General features: G+C 39.1%; 1 protein-coding gene across 1 annotated transcript in view; it reads right to left on the reverse strand.

The window, feature by feature from the left end:
• The window catches only part of ELOVL2 (ELOVL fatty acid elongase 2), a gene marked incomplete at both ends in the record, with an annotated part of 49,074 nt that overhangs the window by 8,888 nt on the left and 27,356 nt on the right, over nt 1–12,830 (reverse strand). The window contains one exon of the mRNA XM_082044583.1: nt 10,216–10,403. Within this exon, the coding sequence (XP_081900709.1) occupies nt 10,216–10,403 (188 nt within the window). The remainder of the gene's footprint in view (nt 1–10,215; nt 10,404–12,830) is intronic.

The following is a 12,830-nucleotide window of genomic DNA, read 5'->3' on the forward strand; positions in this document are numbered from 1 at the left end:
AGTAGTGGTAGTGGGACCATCTCTCATTTTGTGATTGCAGGAAGTTGAAACCATAGCTCCCAAAACCTCAAAACCCTAAAAACAAATGAAGAGGCAACTGCTTTTCCCTTCTTGTACAAGGGGTTGTCATAGACTAGGGAGGACCCTTGCTCCAGATTTTACTGAGAAACTAAATAGCCACTGTAAATGCACTCAATTATTTTGTTAAGGTAAGAGACTAAGTTTGTGGTTTGTTATATTAATATCTTATATGCTGTCTTTAACTTTGGGCTATGCTATGATGTGCCTATAACATTTTTATTTACCGTTCTTAAATAATTTTACCTTATGAGAGGTAATTTTAATTATTTTGTTCCAAGATTAATTAATACAATTTGGTCATTCTTTGTCTGTGAATTGATATATTTCCTATGCTTAAATTGGTTAAACTTTTTCATTTCTCTTTTTATGCATCTTTGGGGATTTGCTTTTTTCAGGTTCCAATTGCAGACACACTTTACTCTTTCCGTTTGTTTTTTTTCTTTACCATTAATGACTGGCTCATTTTTTGCTTTGCTGAAGATACCCAGCCTCATAAAATCCTCTGCTACGGTAGGTGAAATGTTGGTTCACAGAAATTTCCTAGAAAAACCTGCAGTTTTAAAACTTTTGATTAATTTGTTTTGCAAATATTCTGATTAGTGTATGATTATAATAGACGGATTTTTCAAAAATCTCTTTTTCGTGTTTTGTTTGTTTGTTTGTTTTGTGTGTGTATGTGTGCTACAGGTTTGGAAACTTTCCCACTGGTGCTGCTTTGAACTAGCCTGCTTGGTCATATCACAAGATTTTTTTTCAAAAATTCTATTAATAGTTCTTACATTGGAAAATGAAATGAGAAAACCCTTAGAGACTAGGAAATAAAAGAAATAATTATTTCTTTTTGATATAACAGATTTTTAACTTGGCATCTGAGACATCCGTAACTTGTCACAATTGGTCAGCATGCAAACGGAGAACAAGCTTTGGGATAAGAATACCCCTCTCTCTGTCTGCAGGCTTTTCTTTGCTTTCTTCTTTTATTTGTTCTTCCCTGATTTTGTATAATCTAGATTTGCAGTTTGTTTTGTGTGCCTATTCTCTGGTTGTTTGTCTTGGCAGAAGAATTTTCTCTGCTTTGTGTCTGCGTTTCGTGAGCCAGTAGATTAGAGTGAAGATCTGTTTTGACTGTCTTAACCTTGTTATTTCATGTCAGCTTTTTTGTAGCTCAGTATTTCTGTTCTCTATCGTAGGTGCCTTACATGCAGCTGAGTTTCCTTTAGGGAAAAGAGGAGAATCGACTTTGAGTTTTGACTGCTTTACTTTGCAAGATAATTTCCAAGATTTCTTGATAACTTCCCAATAAAGAATTTGCAAGGAAACTTCGAAGGCAGAGGGTACTTTTGGGGGTTCCTGGTGATGTGAGGCCATGATTTTCATGTTTGCTATCAATGATGTGGAAGGTAAGCAGCTTACTCAATGGTACTAAATGAGCCAGCTGTGTATCTGGAACATTAGCTGGCACCCTGACACAAGATGTTCAGTTACCAAGTCTCTCTTTCTCTGATACCAAAGTCATATGTTATTTCTACTGTTTTGGTCACGTTTGCTTTCACATGCTAAGCACTCTCATGGCTCCGCAGAGCTGATGGTGGTGTTAAAGCAGAGATGGTGCAAGTGCAGAATGTGTAAAAGAGATGAGAAATCCCCTCTCAAAATAAAAATTCTCTCTCTCTGGAAAACAATTCTTTGAATGTTTTGCATTCTTGGCAACCTATCCTGAAAATAATATTAACACACGCATTGTTTGCAGCTATTTAGAAAAACAGATCACGTAAAGAGGAAAATGCTGCCTTGTGAAAAATTGCTACTAAATATCAACATCCTGTTATTAGTTGAGTTTTCAGATTTTGCTGTTGCTCTAATGTTCTTAACAAATTACTCATCTGGTTGAATATAAGCAGCACAAAGATTCACAATACTTGCTTTACTGTAGCCTTTCACTCTTGCCTTTTTTTTTTTTTTTTCATTATTAAAAGGGAAATCACATTGTTCAGGAATAAGAGCTGGTTCCTCTGTAAGAAATCTCAGCAGGGGATGGAGAGGGGGGAGCAGCAGGTACCAGAAAATGCTGTAAAAGCCTCTCACCTTGCTGAGTAGCAAACTAAGCACCAACAGCCCAGACCCAAGGACCTGCGCCCTGCTCATTTCAAGTTTTCAGCCTGAAAAATCTCACAGCTGTAGCTTGTTCCTGCATCTGTCCTCTACAGGTAGACTAGAAAGGAATGTGATTTTTCTGAATTGATATTCTTATTTCTGCTGCCTGTGGTTTCTTTGTGCTTTTTGAGTTGTAGAAAAAGCTATGTGCATGTTGGGCTTTCTTAGAGAGAAAATGCCTGGAAGAAACAAGATATTTCACCTTGTCCCAGGGAAGGAGAAAGAGGGTGAGGCACCAGCACCTGGAAGGTGAGCAAGCCTTATAAGACATTTGGAATATTTTTTACCTGGAGAGAGTGTTGGTGTTTGCAGTCTCAGCAACATGCACAGATCTTTCCCACACACCCACCTTTTTAATATTTTTGTTCACTTATTTATGCTAGTATTTATACTTCTGTTCACTATGTTCACCAAGCTTTTAGCTCCTAGTTATAATTCCAAAATCATCACTTTAGCAAAGCTTCACATGTACCACTTTTTACCCTCCAGAAGGATCCTCTTTGATTCTGGTTCATGACTGTAATCTCCATCATGATCTGCCTTGATTTTTCCCTATCAGAGCCAAGTTAAATAGGCTTGTGAAACAGCTTGGTATCTGTGAAACAGTCCAGAAGGGAGAGCCAAAACCAATTATTAAAGTTAGTATTCCAACAATTGGAATTCCTCTCAAAAGTTCAGAGTGGGAGGTCTGGATGATGTTTTTAGTCATATGGTTTAGTTTTAGGTAGTCCTGTGAGCAACAGGGAGTTGGACTCAATGATCCTTATGGGTCTCTTCCAAGTTGAGATATTTTGTGATTCTATGACGAGCGTTAGTGTCCTTCTTGTGGAAAAAAATGGAGCAAGAAGCCTTTTGTCAGTATTAGGTATATGAGGTTTTACTGGGTTTTCTGTGCGACTCCAGCCCTCAAGCCAGTTAAAACATCTTGATCTGACTACTGTCCTCAAGAAATGGAGGGCTTGCTAAATGAAGGGGACTAATCTATGTAGTGGAAAGCAGGGTCTAACTTGCAGAGCTGTGAATCACCTAGTTCCCTTGGCTGCAGGAGGAGATTTTTGCTAGTCCTTGTGAATAGCAACTCCTCCCTAGATCTCTATACTTGGACGAAATAGCCCTAAACCAGTTACATCCAGATCAGATCCCAAGGAAAAGGAGCCTAAGTAAAGTTCAGGTCAGCGTATCGGGAAGGAGGAATGACGTTGTTTTGTTCGCATGTTTTATTTTAAGTGAATTTTAGAATGAAGTGCCTCAGAAGATGACTAGTGTCTAAAAACAAAGGCCAGATATTCATCACCTGACTTTCCTTTTTCAGTTCTTAAAGGGAAAAATCAGCTCCTTGATTGTAACATGGCACAATTCTACAAGCACGCAACATCTGAATTGTCTTCCCATCCCCAAGAGGCTGAGTGAAGCATGCCGCAATGCTCCTAAGGCTATTGTACTTTCATGTAATAAGTAGACGAATAGAGAAAGATACCATTAATCATCCTTGATCTATCATTGAATCAGTCTTAAACAATACCTAAAAAGCTTTCAGATGGGTTTTCTGGCTAGGACATTCAATAGTAAAATCATCTGTGAATTATATTTGAGGAATATTTTTCTATACAGGCTGACTATTTTTAAATGAGACTCTAAGAACCGTGGTATAATCCCAGATTTTAGATGGACAGCTGAGATGCAGAACAACCTGTGTTTCCAGATTGCTGCTCTCTGTCCTGAAGATCTCAAATAAGATGCAGTCTGGCAAGACCATAAATCCCATAGGGAAGTAGCGTGGCCTAGATGGTTCAGCCCAGTCCAGGAGCTTAGTCCCAACCCTGATGCTTGGTCAGTGCCTCAGTTTCCCTAAATGTAGTGTTACTTAATAGTGGTGTTCTGCGAAACATGAAACAGATGCTGAATAGGAAACCCAAGATTTTTCACAATTAAAATATTTTGTTGTCTCTCCTTATGATGCAGCCAAGATATATTTTCATGGGGACAGAAGTGTAAAGGGCATGCTTTGGGCTACTCCTTGATAAGACTCTGCATTTCTCCATGGGTGTAGTTAGAGGTCCAATAATTACACCCATGGTGGCTCAAAAAAAGATTAGCTAATCCTGTAATACACCGACTAGGGTTTGCTATCGTGACCTGCAATATGTACAGCCGGGCTCCATGGTGGGTCTCTCAACCTGCCTGGGCATCCTAACTAGAAAGAAACTGGTTATTCCAGAGCGAAGGAACTAAGTGGTCCCATGCTTTCTTCTTTTTCAGACTCTAGAAAGTTCAGAATTTCAATAAATGATTTTTTTTTTCTTTCAACAAAAACTATTTCAAATGTGAAGTCATGTTGTTGAGAAACTCCTAGGCAGTTCCATTTAATGCCTCTTAAGTAAATGGGAGACTGCTAGAAGGATTAGTGAACTAATGACCTAAAAATGACTTGAATTTATGAATGCTGATTCTTTTGTGTGTTGCTGTTGTCTGGGATAGTGAAACACGCTAAAACAAATCCCTTCCAGGCTTATTTTTTATGAATCTTTGATTACATGTCCCATTCTGAATAGCTTCCATTCATTACTTTGAAATGGTTGTATCAGAAGCTTTGCACATGTGAAAAAAAACTTCATCATATATTACTCTTGATTTCTAACAAAGTTCTAATGCAATCTATTTGAATTGGGCAGATGAGATCCAGAGCACTGCCTTTTTCATGAGCAGGCTAAATGTTTCAATTAAATGCAGAGCTCAGAAAGGTCAGTAGAAAAGACAGGGAGAACTCAGGATGAAAAGTGAGAAGTGAGGACATGTCCAGTTAGAATAACTGCAGGTGAGAACAGCAAAGTCAGCTCCTCAGTTCTCCAAACAAATTATCTGATTAAGATCGAAGAACACCTGAGAATTTAACTCTATCCAGATGAAGATCTTACTTGCTCAAAAAAACTGTTTACTTTTGTCCAAAAGTTTTGCCACTTTACACTGCACTGTCAAGGACCTTTTGCTGACTTGTTTATCTTTCACACTTTTTCCTTCTTCTAAATGACAGAAAAGAATACCTGATTTCTTCTGTTGTCTTTGTTCTTTTCCTCTTGCTCCCTTAAGGTTAAGATAGTCTTTCTGTGCTAATTAAAGAATTACTTCAAAGGAAGCTTTCACCTCAAGCACCAGATCTTATTGTTCTAGAATCATTACTTGCTTCTCGGCTAAATTTGCATTTGCTAAATTCTAGACAATTAATGAAGAACTAAATCATTTGTTACAATCTTTTTTAAAAAAATATTATTATGCTGAAGTTGTTTTTCTATAATAAAATTCCAGGATAGTCAAATCAACTAGCATCTAAGTCTTTTTTTCTACATTTCCTCATCATCTGCACTGTTAAAATTTTACTTAGACCTTCTGCTACTCAAGCTCTATGTTTTTAGCATTTGCACAGATAGGAAGCAAATTTTTTTTCACATCAGGAGAGTTGAAATACTCCTTTTTTGTTTGTTTGTTTTGTTCCTTTCATTTTGTCCACAGCTATCCCCAATTCAGGTATTATACTAGACTTTCTGGCAATTTCTGAGATGTTATCCCAGTTGCAATGTGTAGGGCTCAAAATGGTGTCTGGTGGCTCTGATTGTGCCAGCATTGTGCTTCTGACCTTTCCCTGCTATCAGAGGGTACAATGAAGGCAATTCTGGTACTCCTGGAAATACTCATGTCATCTTGGCACCTAGAGATCTGTGAGTTATTACTACAATTCAGAAATTTTACTTACTGTGGGATGGATGGTCAACTCCTAGAAAGTGAAGGTAATTTATGTTTGTGGTTTTTTTTTTTTTTCCCCTCTCTTCTTAGGTAAAAGACTTTCCTTCTGGCTTCACTAAAAAGGGTAATGCACTGGTCTTGCAATACTTGTGAAGTTCAGCTCTCTCCCTTTTGCTTTGAATTGAGGGGTCCTCACACGTAGGTCCTGCATCCCCACATGGATGTGGTTGCTTGCTTACAAATCCTAAGGATTTGTATTAAGTTTGTGAGGCTACCTGGGGATACAGGAAGCTTGAGACATCACACCACCCCTATGCTAATGACATGTATTGCTGGATCATCTCCTTTTTAATCTGACCCAGATAGTGCCAGTGTCCTGGTTTTCTCAGTGCCTGATCAACAAAAGGACTTGGACGAGTGCTTGATGACTAGCTGAGATTTAATTTAAATAGGGCAGAGGTGATCCTTACTGCTGGGGAAAGCAGCCTAAGACCATGGTAGAGATTATGACTTTTCCTATTAATGAGAGTATCCTCGCCTGACTAATTTCACAATTCAGAGACCAGCACTGGTCTCCATTGTTTCCAGTTTTAATTTATCATTGGGAGTTTTGATAGTTTTATCTTGTGGTAAACTTCAAAACCTTATCTTGGCTTCTGGTGCCTCAGACTGCATCCCTGGGAGTGTGGTTTGTGAGTTGACTTTCACATGAAATAATTTTAAAATACACAAAGACCTGATTGCTTTTCACAGTAAGCTGATTTCCTGTTCATAGTTGGCACTTTTAAGATCTTAGGAAAAGATTTTTGCAGAAGAAAGGCACATTTTTCTAAAATTTTTGCTAAAAGTTTTGATTTTTATTAAAATAAAAAGATAGTGGTTTTTCTTTATGCAGATTTTTGACAATGTTACTGGAAATTGTTGGATCAGTAGGCTTGATCTGGGTCTATGAACACTTAATGGTACAGGAGAGTAGACAAAAAATAATACACATTTGATGCAGGTTTCTCTTGTAGTGGCAATGGTATAAGGATTTTCTTCTGGCCCCTTGACAGTGCCCTTGCAACTCGGCTAATTAAAGCACATGATGTGTCTAAGCTTCGGGTACTTGAAAAAAGCGCTGCTCCAAAACCAAGTGCCCCACTTTTCCATTATATTCGATGGGCAGAGGTAAGAGCCTTTGATGACTTCAAGAGAATCTGTTTGCCTACCTCAGAAGTCTAAATCAAGATCTAATAACCTGCCCTTCTGTGAGACCTTCAAGGGCTCCTAACTCTTCTGTGGCATAAAGATTTTGATGAGGGCAGCTGAGCAGAGCTGGTTTTGTTTAGACCTTGTCCCTAGGGGACAGTAGAAATATCTGACCTTATGCTAATGGCATGTCTTAGAGTTGTCCTGGAGCTATTCCTCCAAGTACTTTAAGGGATTGGTTGACCTCAGACCTCATGGAGCTAGAATCAGCTCCCAGATACTTCATGCCCATGGTGCAGTGCATGGAGCTCTATCTCAAAAGAGGAATCTGCCCTTGGAGATTAATTATAAAAACAGTCCTTTTGTTATGACTGCCTGACCTTTGTATTCTTGCCTTGACGTTGTACAAATCAACTCCAGTCAAGGGACAGCTAAACTAGCTCAGGGAATGAAGGTGAGGAGATGAAGAGTTGCAGCACAGGTACCCCATCAGTTGGTTTATCATGTTTCTCATTAAAGCCATCATGTGGAACAGTATGCATTTGGAGATACACCCTTTCTTTTGAAAGAGATATTTTTCTTTTGAAAGAGATATTTTTCTTTTGAATGTCTAAGAAGTACCCACTCCATTCCAGAACAATCACAAGAAAAGGTGTGTGGCACCTTATAAACAAAATCAAGAACAAATAAGAATAATGCAAATAACTGGGTTGGGGGTTTTTATTATTATTTTTTGGTGGTTTATCTCTATAATAGAGCTTACTATTTTATGGTTTATGTCTGTTAAGAGACCAGAGGGCTTTGGGTGCAGTAGAACGATGGAGCATAAGACAACTGTTATAGATGTCTTTAACGAGGAATTAATCCTGAATCACACTCACTGGAGGGATCAGCTGTATTTACATAAGAAACCACTGTGCAGGTTGCTCTAAATATAGGTAACTCTTGCCTTAAAGAGCTTACTGTCCATAAAAGAAAGAAAGAATAAGGGCCAGAGAGAAGCTCTGGAAATGAAGCATTTTGAAATGTTGAGTCATTTCTCTCTTCCATTTGCCTGTTTTCCTTCAGCAGGGTTGTGTAAGCTACCTCAGGCAGGTCTGCAAGACTCAACTTATTTTCTGCTCCTTCACAGGAGAAGCTGTGATAGGAACCAGACAAGTAGACTATGAAAAAATACGGAACCACTGTTATGGAAGAGTGTTTTCTACAATGAAAAACCAGCCTGGCTGACAGTCCAGAGCCAAGAGCGAAATCTGCAATAGAACAGCTGGTAGTGCAGATTAGTTGCGATGTCTCCTGGGTTCCCAACAGATACAGAATGTGGACCTGCGAGCTGCCACCAGTCATGTCCAGCTGCAGCCTTGGAGGCAGAATCAACAGTCACCAGCTACAGAATCAGAGTCTAAAGGGACTAATCTGAGGACTAACACAACTGCAGCAAAGTTAGCCTCTGGAAGAAAAGGGCAGTGAGGCAGTGAACTGGGAGCTGTATCAATTCCTACAAGGATATGAGGGTGACAAAAGAACAAGTCCATTTCATAAATGTAAATGAGACCTGCTAAAATCCTCTTTGTTGATTCATTTGCTTGTGGCAGGCCAAATCAGTCTGCTGGGGAAGGGAGCAGTATTTTTGTTTTTATTCAGTTAATCCTTTTTACTGAGTCCTCTTACTGAAGGCAGTGATCTGTATACCTTCAAGCAGAATGGGGATTTAAACATCAAAGCTCTGATTTAAATTCTGGAGGGCAATCAGGATGGAGTCATCAAACCTTCCAGCAATTGTGCTGGTTTCTCCTTTGCTCTGGGCCTGATCCTGCATTCTCGAAAAGCCATGGCAGTCTCTGAAGCCAGATGGAGCCTTGACCAGGACAAAGCCCTCTATAGCACAATTGGTTCTTTGCACAAACTAAACTGCTGTTCAGCCTTTTAAATGGACCAGTCACCTGGTGTTTAGCTCAAATTAATGTAAAACTTGAAGTTTTTGGGGTCTTGTTTGGCTTCTGCAAAGTTTCTTCTCCAGTTGTCAGAACTATTGGTCCTTGTTTTTCTCATGGAAACTGCTGTTGTGGATTGGAGTCCGGGGAGCAAGAAATGCTCAGGGCTGTGCGGGCAAGGCAGCAATGTCAGCTCATGCTTCCACAGATCACACCATGAAATCAAGCACATCCTTCAGCTAGGACTTCTTATGCTTCGGGTCAATTTTTAAGCCAAGTCAGGAAAATGTTTTGTGGTTTTTGTCTTTTAGTATTTCTTTTTCAGGACTGCAAGTGATGTATGTTAATGGTTGAATATTAAAAGTACCTCAATCACAAGGCTGAGAATGGGGACCTCCCATATAATATAAAAATAATGACTTTTGGCTTCTGCTCCTCACTAGGGAGGTGAAAATACATGTGCTTTTGCTGACAAGAGCTCTTTGAGTCCCTTGCTGTTGCAAAATTGCCAGATGCATTCAAACCTTTATTCTTGCTATGAATGGGTCCCAATTTCTATGAGCATGTTCCTTCCTGATAAGTACTTGGGAAATAATCTGTGTGACCATGTTCAGGCTCCAAATCCCTGTAGCACTTGCTTTTGTCTGAAATGGCAGGTTTTCATCATCTGTCTTCTGTTTAATGTTACTACTGTCTAACTATATGATGGAAGCTTTTTAGTCAGGAGAGCAGAAAAACAACGTTGAACTGCCAAGACCATAAATAAATCAGTACTTACTCTCATCTATAAATCTGCTCACATTTCAGGATGGGTATTTGTACATAGAAAAATTTTTCCATAGGCAGTCATACAAATAAACCCCAATCTGTGGGTGTACTCATGGGTGCTGAAGAATAAGGTATAGACCTGTTTTTGAGCTGAGCGACTGCTGCAGATTCAAATTCGTGCTGAGACAGTACAGTACAACTCACCGTCCAATTGCTAAGGGACTTTTCTTAAATTTACTTTGCTTGTGATGTTGAATTTCCTGGCAAAACTATCTATTGCTAAGATATTTCTGGTAAAAACTGTGCATTGCTCACCTTTCTCAGCCCCACTGCCTGGAAGAACACTTACCTCTATGAGCATGTACAGGGAGAGCAGTGTGATCCCAAGGTTATAAACAATAAGGTGAACCCTGAGAGAGAAAGGAGGTCTGTCTTTCATGAACTTGTTGCCCAGCCATATGCAGAGTAGGTACGCTCCAGTAAGGAAAAATGTGGGAAGGTAAGAGTCCAAAAGGAACCATCCTCTAACCCTGGTGTCTGAAAAGAAACACAGGCAGCAGATAATTAGGAAGGCTATGGTAAAGTATTGCTGAAATCAAGCAAATCGCATCACGAAAAGGTCTGCTAAAAGTGTGAGAGGGAATCTGCCACGTCCTGCTCCCATTAAGAGCTCTATTCATTGCTTTTACCACCCTAAAACTGCAGACTAATTGAGAGAATGTGTGGTGAAAACTGTATGAAATTCCTTGATAATTTACGGTCACTTAAATCTCCTCACTTTAACAGGAAAGAAAAAATGAAAAGAATAAATCATTCCTATATGCTTATTTAATTTAATGTTTTGATTTAATATCTAATTAAATCATATCTTAAATCTGCTCAGTGGACAATTTGCAGATACAAAGTATGAATGTAAAGTTGCCAGTTCATATATTGTTTTAATTCTGCATTTGTAATATAAGTATGAATGTATATATCCCGCTTGCTTTATTCACACAAGTAATCTCATTGGCAGTAACCAGATAGTTCAGTGTATATGAGCAAAGCCTAATCCTATATGCCAATCTGGAGGCTCAGCTTCATTGTCCTATGAGCAATTGGATGTCATGAGCAATAGGAGTGTGTTTTCTTTTTCTTCTCTTTTTTTTTTTTTTTTTCCTAAGATGAAGCAAGACCTAGAGTAAACTTACCACAGTAACAATCTTCAGACATTTATGAATGAAAAGAACAGGGGGTGTCATGGCTAGTTTTTCAAAAAGGTTAATTTAAATCTGTCATGATTTACAAAATATGTGAAGAAGTAAGTCAGAGAGTAGCTATTGTGCAGGTCACAGTAGTTCCTTCTGTTCTTACAAACTGTTTTAAATTACTTAGTTTATTTTTTACAGAGACCAAGATCATATTAAAAATTGTAACAGATGAAAAAGTATTCACAGTGCATGGAAAAACATTTTACAATTTTTCCACCTGTGTTGAGTTTGGAAAGGAGTGGGCAATGGATGATGCACAAACTAAATGTGCCCAAGCATTTAAAAAGCTGTTGCCCATCTCAGTTTTTCTGTACTGTATTCTTTCTGACTATTATCTCCTCAGTGACATAAATGCACAGGTATACATAAAGTTAAAATTTGAGTAATCTGCTTATGAACAGGTCTACGAACATCAGCTTGCTTTCTCAATACATTCTGCCTCTGTTTGCCACCTTGTTTCCATCACAGTGGCTGTAACACTCATGTTGGATTTGGGCTCTGTGTGGGACGTAAGCTGTTTCGCAGGAAAGACTTTTAACCACACTTAATTTACTGTGGAGGTCCAGTGCTCTCCTGGTTTTGAGTCTCCCTTCTGAACTCTCAAAAACCTCTAGAAGGGGAGAGGTGTAGGATTAAAGCAGTCACAACGGCACAACCATCCGTGACAGAGCGCCATCCTTCCTTTGGGGTGGCCTTGCTTTGCTGTGCATTACCAAGCTAGAGTGTCTGTTTTCTTTTTTCAGATCTCAATGCCTATTTAAGATCACCTCAGTGTGAGAGTAAAACACTCCCAGCAGCCCTCTTAAAGTCTACAAGCCACATGTGAAGCTCTGGAATGGATGTCTCCCCATCTGACGATTGCAACACTTGGTGCATAAAGGTTACTTGCGCAAAGGACAACTGGCATCAGCAGATAACGAAACAGCATGTTTGCTCAAAGAGAAAAAATTGGAAGAGATGAGAACACAAATTAAACTAAACACCATTAAAAGCTGCCCCAGTACTTCCTTGGAAGGTTTTCACTCTGCTGTGAGTGGCCACGAGAATGTGGACTGATCCATATGAAACCAGAACTAATGTGCTTGTTCAGATCAGCATGTCAAGTGTTTTTAAGATCTATACTATTTCAATTTCAAGAGAAATTATTAAAACATATACCATTACTGATTAGTTTCCACTCCTGCCTTGGTACCTTGAAGGGTTATTGGCAGAAAGTGGTTTATAAATGGCAGTGACTGTTTTGTTTCCACTTACATTTACCCTTGAATGACAAGAAGAGGACGTTTTTATGTGGCAGGAAGGGAGGAAAGGGAATGTATTTCAGAAAAGTTATCAGAAGAAGGAGAGATCAAAAGTATTTCTGTTGACTGACAGTTTGATCTCCATGTTCAAGTAGTATAAAAATATCCTGTAAACAGGAGAAAGGATTATTTTTACTGTGTTGAACCCACACAGCATCTGAATTTGAGACCAAGGCAGTGAATAAAGCTACAGTGTGAAAGCGCTGGACTAGAGCAGGGGAAGGAGCAGGCACTCAGAAGCTCTGACCACTCCATGAATAAGCTCATTGAAAGCCACTGGCTGTGATGTGCCAGACCCTTGGGGTGAAATCTTGGCTCCTTTGAAATGAATGTCAGGCCTCCCATGCTCTTTAAAGGTATCAGGCTTTTATCAGTGAGGTTTAGAGACATTTTGATTCAGCCTTCTGTATACC

This window comes from Streptopelia decaocto (assembly GCF_964273445.1).
Source record: "Streptopelia decaocto genome assembly, chromosome: 2".
NCBI lineage: Eukaryota > Metazoa > Chordata > Aves > Columbiformes > Columbidae > Streptopelia > Streptopelia decaocto.